Here is a 21,565-nt window from a genome sequence, read left to right on the forward strand (position 1 = left end):
TATGTATATAATGTATATAGTGTATATATATATATATAGTGTATATATATAGTGTATATATATATATATAGTGTATATATATAGTGTATATATATATATATAGTGTATATATAGTGTATATATATATATATAGTGTATATATAGTGTATATATATATATAGTGTATATATAGTGTATATATATATATATATAGTGTATATATATATATATAGTGTATATATATATATATAGTGTGTATATATATATATAGTGTATATATATAGTGTATATATATATACATAGTGTATATATATATACATAGTGTATATATATATACATAGTGTGTATATATACATAGTGTATATATATATAGTGTATATATATATAAATAGTGTATATATACATATATAGTGTATATATATACATAGTGTATATATATACATAGTGTATATATATACATAGTGTATATATATACATAGTGTATATATACATATATAGTGTATATATATATATATATATATATATAGTGTATATATATACATAGTGTATATATATAGTGTATATATATAGTGTGTATATATATAGTGTGTATATATATAGTATATAAATATATATATATAGTGTATATATATATATAGTGTATATATATATATATATATATATATATATATAGTGTATATATAGTGTATATATATATAGTTTATATATATATATATAGTGTATATATATATATATATAGTGTATATATATATATATAGTGTATATATATATATAGTGTATATATATATAGTGTATATATATATAGTGTATATATATATATAGTGTATATATATATATAGTGTATATATATATATAGTGTATATATATATATATATAGTGTATATATATATATAGTGTATATATATATATATATATATAGTGTATATATATATATATAGTGTATATATATATATATATATATAGTGTATATATATATATATAGTGTATATATATATATATATATAGTGTATATATATATATATAGTGTATATATATATAGTGTATATATATATATAGTGTATATATATATAGTGTATATATATATATATAGTGTATATATATAGTGTATATATATATATATAGTGTATATATATAGTGTATATATATATATATATATATAGTGTATATATATATATATAGTGTATATATATAGTGTATATATATATATAGTGTATATATATATAGTGTATATATTTATATATAGTGTATATATATAGTGTATATATATATATATAGTGTATATATATATATAGTGTATATATATATATATATAGTGTATATATCTATATATATAGTGTATATATATATATATATATATATATAGTGTATATATATATATATAGTGTATATATAGTGTATATATATAGTGTATATATATATATATATAGTGTATATATATAGTGTATATATATATATAGTGTATATATATATATAGCGTATATATATATATAGTGTATATATATATATAGTGTATATATATATATAGTGTATATATATATATAGCGTATATATATATAGTGTATATATATATAGTGTATATATATAGTGTATATAGATATATATATAGTGTATATATATATAGTGTATATATATATATAGTGCATATATATATATATAGTGTATATATATAGTGTATATATATATAGTGTATATATATATATATAGTGTGTATATATATATAGTGTATATATATATAGTGTATATATATATATAGTGTATATATATATATATATATAGTGTATATATATATAGTGTATATATATATATATATATATAGTGTATATATATATATATAGTGTATATATATATATAGTGTATATATATAGTGTATATATAGTGTATATATATATATATATAGTGTATATATATATATATAGTGTATATATATATATAGTGTATATATATATATATATATAGTGTATATATATATATATAGTGTATATATATATATATATATATATATATAGTGTATATATATATATATAGTGTATATATATATATAGTGTATATATATATAGTGTATATATATATATATATAGTGTATATATATATATATAGTGTATATATATATATATAGTGTATATATATATATATATATATATATATATATATATATAAGTTAATGGTATTCAAAAACTCGTGAATTAAAACCGAGTTATTAAGAGTGCTCACTAAAAAGAGCAGATATAATGTATTTATTTATATAAACAAATATTGCATATACGCTACACTGAGCATTCTAATGTTTCAGACACTTGGTCAGTAAGGGCAAAAAGTCCTTGTCAAGCGACGTAATAAAGTTTGTATTTTTTATTCTGTTAAACCTTGACGCCCCTTTGCTTTCTATATCTAGAGTCGAAAAATGTCACTTCCCCCCCACCTCTCCCTTTTAAATTTAACGTTTTATTTTTTTAAAATAATATATCCTTAATTCTCCCATTTGAGTAGCAGACGCTTTCAGTGGCACACAAACTTTATTACGCTTAACGAGGACTTTTGGTTCTTACCGACCGTCTCTGAAACACTAGCATGTTCAGTGTAGGGACTATGTAATATTTGTCTATATATGTGTATATATATGTGTGTGTGTGTGTGCCTGACCTCTGAGAACAAGAAAACCCGCAAGCTTTACAAGAATATGGTTTTGCTCTTTTTTATTTTAATTTTCTTATCACTCTGTTTTTCTTGAGGATGAGGCATTCTCCCATTAGTTTAGTTACTCAAACCGAGAGATCTCTTCAAGATTCTAACCGTCGCTTTTACTATTATTGTTTGTATTTTTTTTTTTTTTTTTGCACTTGGTCTTGCGGGTATATTCGCAAAATAATTTTTGAAATTCTTTTTCATTAGCCCGGTTGCTCCTATAATGACTGGTATGGTTGATACCTTCTTAAGATTTGCCCCTATAATGACTGGTATGGTTGATACCTTCTTAAGATTTAAAAAATATATCCAATTTGGATGAAAATAACCGAGATCCTCATTGTAGTTAGTGTTGTATCCAAATGAAAGCATAGCCCTTAAAGGATTCTTCTTAAAAAGAGTCGGGCGAAAAGTGCAAACAGTGAAAATTAAAAAATATTTCCAATTCTAACTATAATAAATAAAACTATTTAAAATTAGCAACATTGGAGACTGAGTAATCAGTGCAACACTTTGTTCCTTGCTGTTATTGTATTTGCTGGAACATAACCTTTTATAAAGAAAAACATTATACAATTTTTTCTTTATCTACTAACTAGAAAAATGCCCATCTGAGAACTGGTACCATTAATTCACTGAACATAGCAGTTCCCATCACTTTTATCAGCTCTTATGCATATTAATATCAAGATATAGTGTTAGTAAACCTCACATATGAAATCCTTCTTCTAATTTCGATCATTGTCTATAACATGAAGTCAATTCTAGAAAATGTCTAAAATTTTAGGCTCAAATTTAATTGGTCTTAAGAAATTAAAAATCAGGAAATTGTCCTTGATTGGAATAAAATTCAATGCAAATATATTTGAACTTTTAAATTGTAAGTTTTTCCCTACAACTCTTTAAAATATACCAAAGGAATTGAACTTTGAGGAATATTTATTAATTAATGTTAATGATTAAAACTGCTCAAAATGTGAAATATCTGAATTTTTACAAAACACTTGCACTCGTTTTTTACTTCATCTGCATATTACTTGTTTAAAATAAATATAATCTACATTCGGATTCTTACACCTAACAGCCGTCAACATTCCACATTCAAGATGCGAACATTAGTCTGAATAATCCAAATAATATATTCTGCCACTTAATCTTCAAATAAAAAACTTAATTCGGAGAAAATCTAAATCTACAAAGTCCATTTAATTTAACGTTTTTTAAGTTTTAACTCGAAGCCATTGATTTTAATGTGAAAATCAAATTCTGTCTCATTCCACGAAAACGTTAGTGCTTATATGAAGACAGGCGACGGATCGATATTTTCAAATATGTCCTTTAAGCAATAACAATATTACTTACTGAATTGTCTTGTTGAAAACAGTAATATATCCAAAAATTACGAAAATTCATTGAGTATAATTGCTATTGTGTTTTTAGTAAAAACAAAGACTTTCAATATAGGATACTCATGTTTCACGATATTACGATGTAATTTAAAATACGCTTTCTGAGGTATGTCCCCTGTTTCTGCAATCTTCACGCAAACATCTACGAAAAATGTAATTTTTCTTAATTTTTCGTAAAAATTACTTTAAACTATAAATAATTTTCTACTGGATGAATTTTCGTATTTTTGGATATATTAGTATTTTCGACAGGGAAATTAAGTAATATTGATTTTGCTTAAAAGGACATATTTTTTAAAAAGCGATTTTTCGCCTCTCTTTTAACAAGCACCAAAATGTCACCTAGCCTTGATAATTCACTGAATTTCAAGTAAACTGCTACAGCATTATGAGAATAAGCATAATTGAATGTAAAACGTTAAATTGGGATAGCCTTTCTATATACATGGGCAAATAGTATGAATGTAAACCGATAAAAAATAGAATGTTTTATATAAAAAGATAAAATGTCAGAATATGATTTACAAGAAGAAGGTTTGCGTAATTATTTTCTTTCTTTTTTTTTTTTTCAAAGGGGTCACTACTTACCAAAGCCACTCGAGTATAAAGGTAAATGTGTGCAAGGTAGTCATTGCGACAATAGCGTAGTAATCGTTTACAATAGAAATTTGTTATAATTAGATTATTTAAGAGACCTTTTTTATGTTGGATTTGAAGACAACATTGTAGTCAGTCGAAAAGCAGACCAGCGGAACAGATCTGCAGGCGGGCAGCTCTAGGAAAGAAGCTTTGTTCATAGAATCCACGTTTATTTTACGAGTGACTTACGCGACTGTAGTCCGGACTTAAACAGTAGCTGAAATAGGAAATCTAATAATGGTGGCCTCATTCTTTTTTCATAGATTAGAAGTATTTAAAAGGAACATCACGATTGTATGTACATGGTATGTTTTAGGCGTCAGTGAGCATCACTGTTGTACTATTGCACCAACTCTTGGTTTTGAGATGAGGATTGATTATTCGTATTATTTGGACTCTTGACTACTACTGTTTTCATTTTAAGTGCCATTGTCACAATGTTTCAGTTAGTGTAACCTCTGACCTTCCTAGGGTGTATCTTGTTAACTCTGGAATTTTTCTGTTGAACTCGGGAATCTGGACGGAATTTCGAATAGAACTCTTCATTTATTCACGGGAGTAGCATACTCTCGTTCTGTCAGCCATGACTGGGTAGAGGTCCTAAGTAATTTGCAATTGTATTTTTTGGTCGCCCACAGTGAGGATTAAACCTTCACGAGAAGATCACTTACAATTGATTTTTTTGCCACGTACTCTAACCACTGCACCACAGGTCCATCAGGACAACAATCCAGTCATGGCTGACTGAACGAGAGCATGCTACTCCCGTGAAATAAAATTGTTCCATTAGAAATTTCATCTAGATTTCCAGGTTCGACAGAAACATTCCGGATTTCAAGATGATACACCTGAAGAAGGTTTGAGGTTACATCGACCGAAACCTTGAAAAAATGACACTCATCTTTAATGTTATAAGTAAAACATGATCCTTATATTACACTGAAGTCTGATACAGAACCTTCATTCCTTAATCGAAAGATTATCCATATTTGTTTATCTATTTGTGTATAAATTCAAGCTCAACTCTAATGAATTATGTAAAATATTAATTTTAAACTGTAACTCTATTTTCTATATATTTATTTTGTTCCTTTATTTATTTATTTATTATGTTCTTTACTTTATTTTAAATATCATGCCCGTTACTATATTTCATTTTTTTATTTTCCTTATTTTATTTAGTTTATTTATATTTGTTTCTTTACCATTTGCAAGATTATAAAATATTTAAAAACTGAATCATAAAAAAAACATTCTTCCTTTTTAACTTTTCAGGGATGCAACCATTTTGCACACAACTTTAAACCTTTAAGCCTGTTTTAGTGGGTAACATTTTGCTTTTTCTATATTCCACACTTCTTTTCGTTTTATTTATTATCAATTTTGTTTGGCATATTTTTAATGATTTGCCATAAACTCCGAACGATGTGTGCAAAGCTCTTGTATTTTCCGGGATTTAGTAAAACTTGAAACGGTTAGATATAACGAAAAGGTTACTTAAGTGTAAAATATTATTGATTATTCTCCAAATTATCGATTTCTTATTACCAAATAAGACTAGCCTGCAGAAATTTTTTTCACTATGGTGCCGAGTTTAACAACAACAAAAAAATGTTAATTCTTACCCAGCATGCCCGGATGTTTTTCTGCAGAAAAAGCTGCAATATATTCCAAAATAAAATGCTACATTCAATCAATGATGTTAGAAAATTCAATACTCTTTGAAATTCTATCAAAATTTGAAATACGTTTCTCTTCCTCTGAATTACATTTTCAGATCAGCACCACAAAATTAGTCGTAAACACCTCGTAATATTCATAGGGCGATGTTGTTATTGTTAGGTTGTGTAATCGATTTTGTTTCCAAATTGATTGAACTTTACAGAATAACAAATGTTTGCTTTATAAATATATACGATTGATTTTAGAATACGCCAATGCTACAGGCTATGATCTAATAAAGAATATGTGCATCACATGGTCCCTTGATTATAGGGTAGAATGTAATGCTTTGTAGCACAGACTTTGTTCTGTCAGCTTGTGATATTATCGACGTCCCCCCCCCAGTGTGAGGTAGTAGGGGATAAAGAGAAAAAAAAACAAAAACAAAACAAAGAGGAAATAGATCTACCAGCAGAACAATGGAGAGGAAGTTGATCACAAAAAACACAAAAGAAAACTAAAATGGGATTGTTGGTTAAGGGGTGCCAGTGAACGGAAATAAATAATTAAACAAAGCATCGGTCAATATGTTTTAGATTAAGATTTAGGCGTGTCAATGATTGTTTCAACAGTTCAGGACGGTTTGTGTATGATCTTGGGTATGTGACTGTTGATGTTAGTTAGAGTTGAGGAGTTGGGCATAGGCAAAAGTAGGTTCTGGCTTAGAGGAGATGGGAAAATTAATTGATCAAATGACTAACGAACACGGCCTAGACAGTAGATGTAGATGGGGACCTTAGTGTTCAGATGTTTGGAGGGTGTTTTACACACACACACACACACACTGATATTCACAGAATATGTCAAAGTTTGTTTTGTTCTATTTTTTTTTCATACTTGGGAACACATGCAGTCGACGTGAGAGACGACGACACGGCTAGAAAAGATGAAGTTCACGACACACAACGTTGGGTCTGAGAATCATTGTTGAGAGTGGGCACAGTTTTATTAAAAGATATTGGTGTAGATATAAGGCAACCTCGTATGAATTTATGCCAGTGAATCCATGTCATAAGCAGAAGGCCTATATTTATAACCCAGATAATGTAAGTTCATTTTGTAAATGAATATTTAGTCCCAATTTTATTACCTAACCACAAGAGTAGGCAATTTCTTTTCCAATTTTGCAAAAGGCTTGCCTGTTAAGAACAATGAAGGTGTTAAAGTACAGCTTGAATGTTTAAAGTCAAAGCAATTCACCTGATGTTAAAAAAAAAAAATCAAACTTAAGACATTTGAAAGTTATGATGATGATGAATTGAGCATGTAGCTCACATCAGCTCGTTATAATATTATTGAGTCATTATTATAGATATGCAGTGAGAAATGTGCTACTTGTAAAGTGTGGGCAATATGCTCAATTGACATTTAAATAAAAAGTTAATTATTAGGGTTAGATTAAAATTCTACTTGGTGATTATTGGATACAAAATACTAAAGATATAAGCAGATGCATATATTTTCAATCCAAAAGGCTACATTCATGGTCGAATTTATTTGTCGAATTTTCACTATGTTTCTTTATATGTGTACAGTCTAGCTTTTACATTATGTGACCAATCGTCAGCAAACATGGTCAAAATATGGCTCCTGATCTAATAGAAGTGATGCAATTTTAGGAAATATGAATCAAAGATCAAAGCCAAGGAAAAAATAAAATAAGTACTTTCTGTGATAACTTGGATTTGGTTTATTTTAGCGAATCATTTAATGGTCCATATTTTAGCCAATGAAGACCCGCATCTTTTATAAATTGTGATCTTGAAAATTTCGTTTGAAGCTGAAATTTTCGTAAAATTCCAATTTCCTATTTTTATAAACTGGATGTATGGCTGTGATGCTGTTTAATAACGGTAATTAGCATGAAAATGTTCAATCTGATAAGATAGACAGTTGCAGCATAACTTTGGGTATACCTCATAAAATATGGAAAGGTATCGTCCAAATAAAACTTTGCATCATTCTTACATTTTCAGGTGGAGATATGCAGTCTCACAACTGACATATTCTTGTTTAGTTTTTAGTTTAGCTTATAGTTTTGTGGGAATTGAAATTCCCAGCCAACGAACACACAGATACATACGGTACTCTTAAGTTAAACTCGATTATCGCCCTTTAACTCTGGTGACATATGCCTTGCCACCAGAGGGCAAAGACAGATAGGTCACTTCCTGTTTTATAGATCTCTCTCTCTCTCTCTCTCTCTCTCTCTCTCTCTCTCTCTCTCTCTCTCTCGTTGAACTCTCAACAAGTCAAGATGTGACGATATCGCACACCTTGTTGGCATGGCCACCCAACCAGCTCTCGTGACTAACCCGTCAGCCTATCATAAAATACTAACTGCAAGTAACGTTACTCTCTTCTCATTGAACTCTTACTATCTATATCTTTATTCTTTTTTCATGTATATTTATGTAAATAAATCTACATTCTTTCACTATCATATATATCGGTATGTTTCGCCTTTATGATGCGACCTTTGCTTCTCAATAACTTACCATTCATTAACTACATGAGGATGGAATCGTCTATAAAATAAACAGGCCATCCTGTCCCCTGCAGTTTTTAACGAAATTTTGTTAATATAAAATACAAACATCTTGATAAAATATGTATTATTTGGATTCGTCGGACTATTCTTCTCATCTTGAATGTCATTTTCACAATATTTCGGTTGATGTAACACCCGAACTTCTTCAGGCGTATGTTGTCGAACTCAGGAATTTTATATCAAACTGAGGAATCTGGATGGAATTTCGAATTAATTAGGACCGCTATGAAGTAATAGCTGATGGAATGAGACCATACTACCACCGTGAAATAAATAAAGGGTTCCATTCGAAATTCCGTCCAAATTCCTGAGTTCGACAGAAACATTGTGGAGTTTGAAAAGATACACGTGAAGAAAGTCGAGGTTACATCGACTAAAATGTTGTGAAAATGTCACTCAAGATGAGGATAGTCATTTGATGAATCCAAATAATACGAATAACCAATTTTCATCCCAAAGATTCAAAAATGTAATATGTATTGTGTATTAGTAACTTTCTGAAAATAGCTAATTGCATTCATAGAGATTTTCCAACGGAATCTTGTTCCTAATCTTGATAAGCACCATTTAATTTCGTGCTTCACCATCTTCACCAATCCAATGACGTTGGACTTAACATCTTGGTTCTCCAGAAACATTTATAAGTACATCTGACATATTGATCTACCTTCGCTACAATCTATAATTTATTTATGCTCCACCAATTTCTCTCTATCCGTCAGAACGTTTATTCATCTACCGGCCATTTACCTGTGTAGCTATTAGCCTTACTCTATTCCATCTATCTAGTTAGTTGTTAGTCTTATCATATATCAATCAACCAAAACCTTTATTCATCTCTATATGTATAAGTAAGGAATGTTTATATGTTCATATAGTTGCATGTACAGGATTCACTCTTAAACTACTAGTTATACCAAATCAGGCTGTCTGAAAATATTGGCATCCTGAGATGAAGGGCATCTAACATTGACGCTTTTGCAAAACTTAATCATGTTCTGCAAAAAAAAAAAAAAAAATTGCTTCTCCCCATTTCTCCTTTCTCTTTCTCTCTCCTCCCACTTCCTGACTGGTTTTCTAACTTAAAATGTACTAAACATTGATACTGTAACCCTTTTTCCGCTCTTATTGCAAAACTCATGTTGTGCAGGGCAGGGAACAAAAACGATAAAATACACTATAAAACAACCAAACCAAACACTACAAACTAGCGATTGAATATACAAAGAGCTTGAAGAATAAAAAAAACTAAAAAATAACTTGATACAACATGAATACTATTTCTAAAATAACTGGATTCGGTATTGAATAACCCGAAAAGGGTTGATATGCTGTAATACAAAACAACCAAACTCTTAAACTAATTAACCGATCTTTATGAATTTTTAAATGTGGATATGTATAATGCCACAGGAACCTAAACATCCCTACCTTACTATTGCAGGTCACCGTTATTTTTTTATTTTTTTATTTTTTTTTTTTACAAGGGAGTCACTATTTATCAAGGCTGAAAGGCCACTCGAGAATAAAGATTAATGAATGTGAGGTGGTAGTGTAGTAATTGTTTATGATATAAGTTGAATGCAATTTGATTATATAAAGGGACAAGAACTTGTTTATATTAGACTTGAAAGCGACCATACTGTAGTCAGCCAGGAAGCAGGCCAATGGAACAGAATTACACAGGCAGGCAGTTATGATAAAGAAGCTTTGTTCATGGAATCTGCATTTAGAGTTAGGTGCAGATAGAGAGTGGGTGAAATTTTTGATAGTGGTTATAGATAGTTGAGTCTTTTTTGTTAAAGTTTGGCAAGGGAGGGACTATAGATTGGAGCCCAGACGAGTATTTGCCATGCAAATAACGAAAGAGCAAAGATAGGCTCGCAAAATCTCTTCTGTGGGAAAGAGCATCACGTACCAGGTTTCAAAGCGAGTTTTGAAATCTATCAAGGCAAGATAAGCCACGCTGAGTAGCTCCTGCCCTGATGCGAGCAAGATATAACATTTGTTAACCTCCTGATACCCTAGAGGTTTGGAGATTAATAGAGTTCCTCAGCCGTGGTTAAGTCAATACATCTAAGAAAAGGGGGTAGAAGACGGTGGTGAAACTTCAGACCGTTCAGATTTTTATAAAATTTTTACAATTAAGAAAATATTTTAAATTTCTTTTGTGCATTTTAAAAGAATTTTAGCGGGCATAATATGGATACGATTTCCATATTTGCAAATTCAAATATATCAGATTAGCGTTTAATTTGATCCATAGTCATTAGACAGCAATCAAGCAAGATAACTTGAATTTTAATTTCTTCTAAAGACGCCTTAAACATATATTTGAGAAATTTTCCAGAATCAAAATCTTGTAATGGATTTCGATCAAAATCTGATTAAGTCTAGATACAAGGTTCTGTATCATTAAATCATGACTGCAATTTTCATAGGGGAGCTAAACTGTTTGATTCTGGAAATTCATTTTACCCATCATCTTAGAAAGGGCCTTGTTCTAGTTTGTTTATATATATATATTAAATTTGTCTTTACATAAGCAGTAGTTTGTTGCTACACAGTCATGAGCATGTTTCAGTCTACTAGTATTTACTAACTAGAGACCTCTTCAGGCAACAACCCTTATTTTCGGAAACGGAATTCTAATAATTTTCGAAAATAAGGGTTGTTTTCTGAAGAGGTCTCTAGTTAATGAATACAAGTAGACCGAAACATGCTCATGACTGTGTAGCAACTTCTGTATTGAGCAATCTTGTATAAACCTCATTATATTTCACTGGTTACCCTTCCTTTGAAAAATAGCAACCTCAAATATATATATATATACATTGGTCTTTCACACATCATTCTGTCTATATATTCATCAAACCAGCCACCTTTTTTTTTTTCTCATTCAGATTGCCCATTCCTGGGTAGCTGGACATATCTCATATTAAATTTTTTTTTATTGTATCTAAGTTTGCCTTAAATAAGAAATTCCCATCCATCAGACAGTTCATATACATCCATCTAACTCTACTATCCTTTATTTATATTTTGCTAGTCGGTCTCAAGAGGCTATACTATAGGGTATTATCTTCTCCTTATGATCATATTGAGTTATGAGTGATCGCCTAATTTATGGTAACAAGGGAATGTTGAATGGGTTCATTATAGCTAATTATGCACCAGACCAAAATACTTCCTTTTGAGAGGAGCTAAATTTCTGTAATAAATTAACCCTATATATGACATTTTGTGTAAGCATGCATTTGTAGGAGCCAAGTAACTAAACTGCATGTATATGTATATATGCATACACACACAGCAGGGAGACCCGTCGTTGCCTGGAAATGAATAAGGATCAACTAATATTTCACCCTCATATATTTTATCACTCATTTTTCAATCTTCTACACAGTTACTTAGTCTACAATACATTTTAGTCTACATTGCACTGTAGAGAACCTACTTTTAATTTTATAAAATTTTTATACAATGGCTTGAATAAAGGTTTAAAATGCAAAAGTAAAGTATAATGGTTGAAGTGTGCTCTAAAGAGAAACGTTAATTTAAAATGCGCCTCCGTCATATCAAAGAACCTATTACTGATTTTATATGTCATGCCTTTCTGATTGTGTGGTAATAAAACTTCTCAAAGGCACTCGTGATGTTAGGCTGTATAAGACGTTAACTTTAGTCAAAAATCATCTGTTCTTTTTTTCATCGTACTTTTTCAATTATCAATACTTATCAAAGACATTCCGATACAAAAACTATCTAAAAAAACACTGCCAGGCACATAAAGTACATTCGTGTGAAAATTTTGAAAAATCAGCCCAATTGTTTAGGAGTAAATAAGGCACGAACTCACAAACACAAAGTTCCTTTTTATAATAGTATATATACATATCAATATGATAGACTCTCCCGTTGATTTTTTGCTTCCACCAAAATAACTAAGTTGCTCAGAAATCCACACAGATGATTTTTTTTATAGTGGTGAAGGCTTTGTGTAGAACCAACCACACTTTGTGGTATTACTGCTAACCTTTGTCGGTGCAGAGGACAGAGTATATAGTAGACCGCATTTTTCTTTTTTTTTTTTTTACTCATCAGAGTTTCCTTCTCTTAGACGCATGTCTTAACGAAGACTAGGGTGCATCTCTCTCAATGGATTAATGTGTTCTCGAATACCAACTTGGAAGTTTCTACAGATCGGCATGGTAAATACAGCGCCTAGCCTTACAAAATGGTCTCCCCACTGATACTGACTAGGCTCAACGTTGCTTACCTTCAGCGATCTGGCGAGAATTAGTGTGTCAATGTGATCGCTCTGTATATATATATATATATATATATATATATATATATATATATAACTATTTCATTTATTCACATAAATTTACTATACGAAAGTATAGATTTATGCGTAAACTTTAAGTATTTACTTCAAAAGTGCTCAATACGTAGGTAGAGCTAGTTAGTAATTTATAAAATATATATGGCGATTAAGCTACACTGAATATTCTGCGTTTCATCCAACTATAGGATTCGTCAGGCTTATGCCTATATATATATATATATAAAAAGGAAATTTGTGTGCGTGTGAGTTCATTCTCTATTGATCTCGATCTCTCTCTATATATATATATATGTATATGTGTGTGTGTATTTATATAATGTAAGCAATTTGCATCTATTTATCTATCTAAATATCTACATTACTCATTTACTATCCTTCTACCTCTCGCTCTCACCCTCAATTTTGCTCTCACTTTTTTCCCTTCCACCACATGAATTACAAAATGACGATATCAAATTTTATCAGTTGATAGCCTGACAGATTTGTAAAATCTCATCGACATACAAAACTGATTTTCAAATGACGATCAGCTGCCTGTACATGTGTCCGATTTTCGCTTCGTGAAAACGGAAATTATAAAATCCACTTTAGAGAGTGAAATCATCCAGAGTATTATAGAGAAGTTCCTCTCACTCTCTTATTCTTTCTCACTAATGTCGGACAGAAAATCATTTATTGATAGATGAATGCAAAGATTGATATATAATTAGATGGAAGAATTTGCAGAAATTGAGATTAACAGCCTTCTATCAGGAGTGTGTTCAGTTAGCCTAATGGATGCGTCACAAACTATGTAACATTGTCCAGGAACTAACACGTCTGCCTCAGTCGCAAAGGAGACAAAGAATGAGAAAAACTTTAGCTTGTGTTTTTGTTGTACAATTACATTTATTTTCTCATTCTCTCCATACCCCGGTGATGTCTCTCACATAATCGTCTTCTCTAACATCATCCACACCTCTCATGTGATCTCGAACGTGTTCCACGTTTCTAATGTGATCTCCATTTTTTCCCTACCGGTGACGTCACTTTGTATGCATTTGCATACACATGTCGATGCTACATTACAACTATAGAATCCGTTATGCTAGATTAAAATCTTATTGGGGTTACTGCAGTCATTTATGTTTACTGTTTCGCTTTACGGTATATCAACCATTTTCTGGTTATTTTATGCAAGAATTCAATCATTTTGGTAAAAGATGTTTTGCTTGAAATTCTATGTCTTCACATATTTATTTATGCAGTAAATGAAATCCTACCAATGTCCACCATTTCAGATCATCACAATATTGTCTCACTGGCCATCTGACACTCATTAATGCTTATATTCAAGTAACCTTTGAGCCTTAATAATTGGTGAACTCTCTAGTAAAACAATATGTTTTGTATAGGTTGGTTTGTAAATTGATTTGTTTGGTACAAACATTTTTATTTCTTGTCCAGAGAATTTCATATGGTTTGTCTGGAAGGGAAGTTACTACGATTTAGTACTTGTTTGTGAAACAGTGGAAGGTCGACTTAATTTAAAGACGTGTAGAAATGCTATGAAATGTAAGGATTGAAGAGTGATTGTGACCAAAACCCAATATTACTCATCACTTGTTACCAGACTTGATCATTTCTTCTAGGACCTGATTGAGGCCATAAAACACAAGCATGTCCACAACATAACTCTCATCGGGTAGGAATTTGCCACTAATGACAAGGACGTGATTGCGTCGGACTCATCTCATGCCTGTCTTGAAATCGTCACATGGTAAAAGAATATCGTATGCAACTTTAACTATTAATAAATGAAAAAGAACTTTGTTTATAATACATATTTCATTTACATTTTCTCAAATCTCAGATTGTGCTGCATTATTCTGTATACAATGAAATTTTGTTGCTTACAGAATTAATTAACTAAAAAATGCTTAATTTGTCATAGACAAAGAAACTAATATTTTTTCCAAGAGGAAAAATAGATATAACAGTTATTTGTATTTTCAATTACAGTAGAACCCCTGGATACGGTGGGCTTAGGATACTTTTTTTTCACGTTACGATGTGGAATACAATGTTTTTTTTTTTTTTTTGGTCAATGGTTATTTGCCTCACCTTACAGTTTTATGTTATTTGATTATATACTGTTCTGTATTTTGTTACTAATTTGTAACTAGCGGGATCTGTGGAAATTCCACAGCATATGTAATATAATTATGTTGGCATTCTGTTAATATTCAGCGTAAATGGAGATGCCTTGATATTATTGTAGCTCTTTTGTTCGAATTGCAAAAGTATTTATCTAAGCTAGCAAGGACGCCTGGCCTATCCCATTCATAAAGTATGCTTGAATATATTTTAATTCATGCAGCTTTCGTATTTATTATTATAGAGTCAATTTTTTACCGATTCTTATATATTATGAAGTTGTGATTTCTAAAATAATATATCCATATGACTTGGGTGCATCAGCTTGAATCGAAACCGAAACCAAAACTTATGAAGAATTATTGGTAAAATTATTTATAAAAAATAGATGACATGAGTGCCATCAATTATAACGGAAACCGAAACCAAAACCTATGAAGAATTCTTGCTTAAATTGTTTATTACAAGATATGAAAAGTCATAACAATTAAACAACAGTCACTCTGAAGTAAAAAGATGTAAGCGTGACACACAAAATAGCACACATGCTATCGTATTAATATATAGATGAGGTATCCTGATATTCTACTGTATTAGCATTTTCAGTTTGTTAGCAATTTTTTATGGAGTAATATCAAAGAATCATTAACTAACCAGAATGTCTATAATTGGAGGAATTGAAAGAAAGCCTCAGAAGTTAAATTAAATCGTAATCGAGTGATTCTGTGATCCACCACAGTTTGTTTTTGGGAAAGGGTACGAATTTGTGAAGCTGAAAATGCAAACCTATTAAAAATATTATTTTTCACGAATAAATTCTTTTTCTTATTCTTTTTTTTTTTTTTGCAAACAAATCTGCATTGACTGCATCATGTTATGTTAAAATTCTATTAAGGTACCATGAAAAATTAATCTATTCAAGTAAAACTCTATAGATGACTTTTTGGCCACCCTGTAAAATGTTAGAATAGATAAATAATATTGTCGTATATTTGGACACAAAAAGGATATAAGGTTCCTCATTCGAATCCAAATCTAGCTTACATATGTATGACTCATCGCTGCTGGAAAATATGAGACATTACAAATTGTCCTTAAAGTCTGAACAAATCGATGATAAAGAAGCAATTTGGTAATTACTTTTCACTGCAATAAGATGCGATATAAAGCCGGAAGGTCTGTAAATTAATTCCCACGACGGGGCACTTTTGTCGGGTCTAAAGATAGCAAAGTACAAGCCTGTCAGCATATGCTGGTGAGGGGCGTCTAAGGTGACCGGTAATTAATTAACTTCCTCCTGAAGGAGGAGGTATTGCTTAAGAGCATATACTTTCTAGAACCGAATAGAATCATACCCCATTTTGAAAAGAAGGGTCTGATAGTTCAAGTCGATTCCCAGGTTGCCACAATGATGCCAAGACAAAATCAGCGTTCGGATGGCAACTAGCAAATATCACATTATCCTACATGTCCACTGTAATATGTTACTCTATTGACAGATCAAATAATATATATCGATTTTCTATCGAGCTTTATGCGACGATTGATAAATCAGATTTAGGCCGATAATATCATAAACTACGACCTTATAAGCCATGTTTCTTTCTCTTTTTATTCATCCTTTTTTTTTTGCTTGTTTTCCTCATCTGTGTGATGGAAGTATTCTGTGGAATGAACTAGATTCGAACTTGGCACACTCAGGTTTTCAGTACGTGTCGTTAGCCACATAGCTACCATCCTTTAACAATTCAGCTCATACTTAATCTTCTCTTATTTTGTCCTGTAGTTCTCACATTCCATGAGCGATGTTTCTGACAAAGGGGCAATAATTGTTGTTTTCTGGCTCGGAATCTTTTCATCTCACACTTAGCATTGGAAGTATTATTTTTTTACATAAAGAAGTACTCGAAAAATTTACTTTGTAACATTGGATATCTCTCTCTCTCTTTCTCTCTCTCTCTCTCTCTCTCTCTATATATATATATATATATATATATATATATATATATATATATATATAAGTGAACGTATCTGTGTATGTACATTTCCTTACGCAATAACTCTGTCAATTTTCAGTATACAGACTCGAAATTTGATATACAGGGTACTGTGATTTGGAAAAATCTTTGTAATACAACGATTTAACCTTTGAGAACTCTACCAAACTCCTCCGCTAATTTTGGGTCTAAACACTGGGCATTTTAGATATAGGTTCCTTGCACATTGATCTAACTTAATAACTTGATTTGAGCCCCAAACAATAAATGTTAAGGGGGTCATAATAGGGGTCAAATTTAAAAAAAATTGACCGCTTTTTTTTTTTTTTTGCTCAACATACACCTCCAAACACCCGGGCAACGCCGGGCTGAAATGCTAGTTCAAAATAAATATATAAGTATTTTCATTATACATTCAAAATTCAAAAAATGAAAATTAAAAGCATTCAGTTACAGACATCCGGCCAGCGTCAGATACGAGCAGCTAGGTTTTTAATAATATTAATTTTTAAACAATAAAAAAGGCTGTCCAAGTTCAATCGATTCATAAGAGGGACTTTCATGCAAATTGCATTTCAATTACAACTCTAACCTTGTTTCTTATATGCTTTACGGTTCACAAAAAAGAATCTATTTTGATGGGCCTCGAAAAAACATTCAAAACTGTTTGTACATGCCAGATAATTGGACGCTCAAAGGGAAACTTGAAAGCTCAATCATAAAAAGAATCGTTTCATCTTACCATTACTCTTGTGTTTCGATATTCGAGGATCCTAGACTAAAAGAATGACTAATTTAAATTATCGGTCTGACCTTTTTAGATCCAACAGTAGTCAGCGAATAAAATGTTGGCTTACAGCCATGATGTGCAGATAATTTAACATCGATATTTATGATTTTACAGTTTATAAACTGAAACAAAAATTGATTACGGTTTGTTTACAAATAAAATTCATGTGCTGAGAAACAGAAATCTTTTTAATAAAAATCATTACTTTTACATAAAACATTGTTGCCACGTCTGTAAGGATGCTGCTTCTCATATCATCCTTTCCTACTTTGAAAGAGTACCAACCTGACTTTGAAATCTAGTGGGATATGCAAAGAGGTTGTTAGTCTTTCTCTGTTCTGTTGGTATTTTATGGCAAGTGCCTTACTAAGCTTCAAATTATGGTCTACCTTATAAAACATTAACAAGAACTCATCGGGCTACAACCGCTGCCAATAGTTTTCCTTTCTTTATCACTCTCTACCTGCCTAAAATTAAACAATACTTTCATGAACAAATTTTTTTTCCAAGAAGTGCCTCTTTAAGGAACACAACACCGCTGGACTACTTCCCAGCTAACTATGATATAATCGTTTTCAAATCAAATGTAAATAAATTCTTGTTCAGTCGCCCACTTAAATGATTAAATTCTGCCGAATCATCACCAACATTACCAATCGTCCCAATTTTCACCTAACCATATAACACTCTTTTAACCCTCATTATTGAGTAGCTTTTGGGCTTTGATAAATGATTAGTAAAAAAAAATTCTCTTCACAAACTGAACTTCTTAATATAAGTATAGGCAATACAAGTTAAAACTAAGCTGATTTTTAATTTAAAAAATAATAATAATACACCTAGATTAAAATTATTTTTAAGTTCAGATTTTTGTTTATTCACTTTTTCATTATTTTAAATCCTCTCATAATATTTTTCATCATTGAAGTTAAAATCCACCCATTTCACTCGTCTCTATATTCAAGTGGATTATGGCCTTGATAAGTGATAACTCATTAGTAAAAAAATATTATTCGGTTATAGTCAAGATTGTCTGCTATTTTTTATGCTGCTGATGGGAAAACGGTGACAAGCAAAATAGAGTCCCTTCTTATTAATAATTATCTTCCTCTCAGATAACCTGAAATCTCCCCCCTTTCTTCATGTTAAGAATGGTTTTCTTATCCGCTTGACAACGATTAATTATTCAACCAAATAAACAGCAGAAACCGGAAGTCAAAACAAGCAGTCAATCTCGACTAATATTCGACCGAGAACTGCCTTCAAACTACTTTTTTGTTCGCATCTTCAAACTTATATAATTTTAAAAATTCACACTGAGTTTCGAGTATGGATCAAATAATGTGTATTTCGTCATTGAAATAAAAGTGTGAGTCTAGTAATTAAAGTTACTTAAAGAGAAATGTATTTTTTTTATTTGTTTGTTATAATAAAATAAATAGTTAATGTTTATATTCATATGCTAATGAATTTTAACATTTTTTCTTCGGATCAATTAATTTTGGTGGATTTTTCATTTCCGCTGTTAAAAGATAGGTTAGACTTATTTTCAATACGCATCCCTATGTTAGTTTCGACTGAACAAAAAATATATGAATAAACACAATTGCCCAATTACGTTTACACATTTATTATACACTGACAAACATTTAAACAACAACAAAACACAATACAATAGCAACAGTTCGATAAGACTCACCGACTGGTGGAAGAAGTTCTCAGAGCTCACCTCGTGGTGGAACAATGGTTCTCCTCTAGGTGAGAGGGAAAAGGCAACACGTCTGCCCGTGACCAAAGGGAAAAAACAACCAGCCTTAGAGTAGGGGCAGATTACTCCTCCCCGGTGTCCTCTAATATTTAGTCTCCTACAACACTCCCCCCCCCCAAAAAAAAATACAGAGTACTTTTAATTGAATGTTGTGAGAGGATTGTTTTTTTTTTGTTTTTTTTTTATGTAGAAACAAAGTCTCTTAAATGGGCAGGCCATTTTACCTGTCTGCCCGAACGTGTTTTTTTATAAGGGCGTTTTTCCAATGTCACTTCGACTGGCATCCTTTGTGAGGGATCTACTTCTAAATATGCATCCTCGAGTGTTGCGGGTTTCAACCTGTCAATTGAGATATTTTGTTCTTCGTCCTTAATGAGGACGCTGAAATACTTCTTGTTTTTCTTGTTGACTTTAAAAGGCCCACGGTACGGTGGTTGCAGGGCATGCGACCTAGATGTATCGCAAATAAACACATGTGTGTATGTCTCTAGTGCCTTTGGCACATATGTGTTAGCGCACTTGTTTATATGAATATGCCATTTTGGCCATGGTTCTTGTCAGTCTATCAACAAATGATGCAGGGTCCCAAAATTTATTTGGTATATCACAAAAGTATTGTGCTGGCAGGCGTAGTGTGGTACCATACAGCGCTTCTGCTGCTGAGCAATTCATATCCTTCTTCACTGCTGTGCGCAAACCAAGCAAAATTAGAGGAAGGTGTTCTAACCACTTTGTAATGCTGGTAAGCACTGCGCGTAAACAGGCCTTTAGGCTGCGATGTAGATGTTCGACTGCTCCGTTTGCTTGTGGATGGTATGCTGTCATGTGTATACTTCTGGTGCCCAAAAGTCCTGAGAGTTTATTAAACAGTTCGGACTCGAACTGCCTACCTCTGTCAGTTGTCACATTTTCCGGGACACTGAATCTTGCTACCCATCCAGTGAGGAAAGCTCTGGCTGTTGTATATGCTGTCATATCCGGCATTGGTAAGGCTTCAAACCACCTTGAAAATCTGTCGACACATGTCAAAAGATAGCATTGGCCTTCACATGTCGGAAATGGACTAGTGATGTCGAGGTGTATGTGCTTGAACCTCTCTTCAGATACTGGGAATGTGCCTAGTGGCGCACGTGTATGTCGACCGACCTTGGCCTTTTGACACTGCACGCACTTCTTTGTCCATTCTCACACCTCGATACGAGTCTGTCATCAAACATATCGACGCATTGGCCCCTGGGTGTGATAACCCGTGTACCACGTTGAATATGTATTTCCTTAAGGATGCTGGAACATATGGGCGCAATTTGTTAGTGCTGATATCACACATTATTTTTCTAGAGCTGTTGGAGTGTGCCATTTTCACCAGCTGCAGTGATGTTCCATTACTCTGCAGAAGCTTCTGCAGGTGCTCGTCTTTTTCTTGCTCCATAGCTAAGGTGTTGGCTTCGACGGAAGGTCCCAATATGAAGGAGTTTATTCCTTGTGACAGTGTATCTGCTGGTATATTGTCAGCTCCCTTCACGTCTCTGACATCCGACGTA

At 31.6% G+C, this 21,565-nt stretch overlaps 1 protein-coding gene across 1 annotated transcript; it reads right to left on the reverse strand.

The window, feature by feature from the left end:
* Positions 1–20,534: 20,534 nt before the first annotated feature.
* Positions 20,535–21,008, reverse strand: LOC145271884 (uncharacterized). Its single transcript, XM_080127014.1, has one exon. It carries the CDS (start codon positions 21,006–21,008, stop codon positions 20,535–20,537), a length of 474 nt encoding a protein of 157 aa, XP_079983140.1.
* Between the last annotated feature and the right edge of the window lie 557 nt (positions 21,009–21,565).

Source organism: Euprymna scolopes, chromosome 4, assembly GCF_053919585.1.
Source record: "Euprymna scolopes isolate OS-2025 chromosome 4, ASM5391958v1, whole genome shotgun sequence".
Classification (NCBI taxonomy): Eukaryota; Metazoa; Mollusca; class Cephalopoda; order Sepiida; family Sepiolidae; genus Euprymna; species Euprymna scolopes.

What these genes read in the sequence shown, in the direction of transcription:
- LOC145271884 (XM_080127014.1), bottom strand. Translation starts at nt 21,008, where the DNA reads ATGCCGGATATGACAGCATATACAACAGCCAGAGCTTTCCTCACTGGA.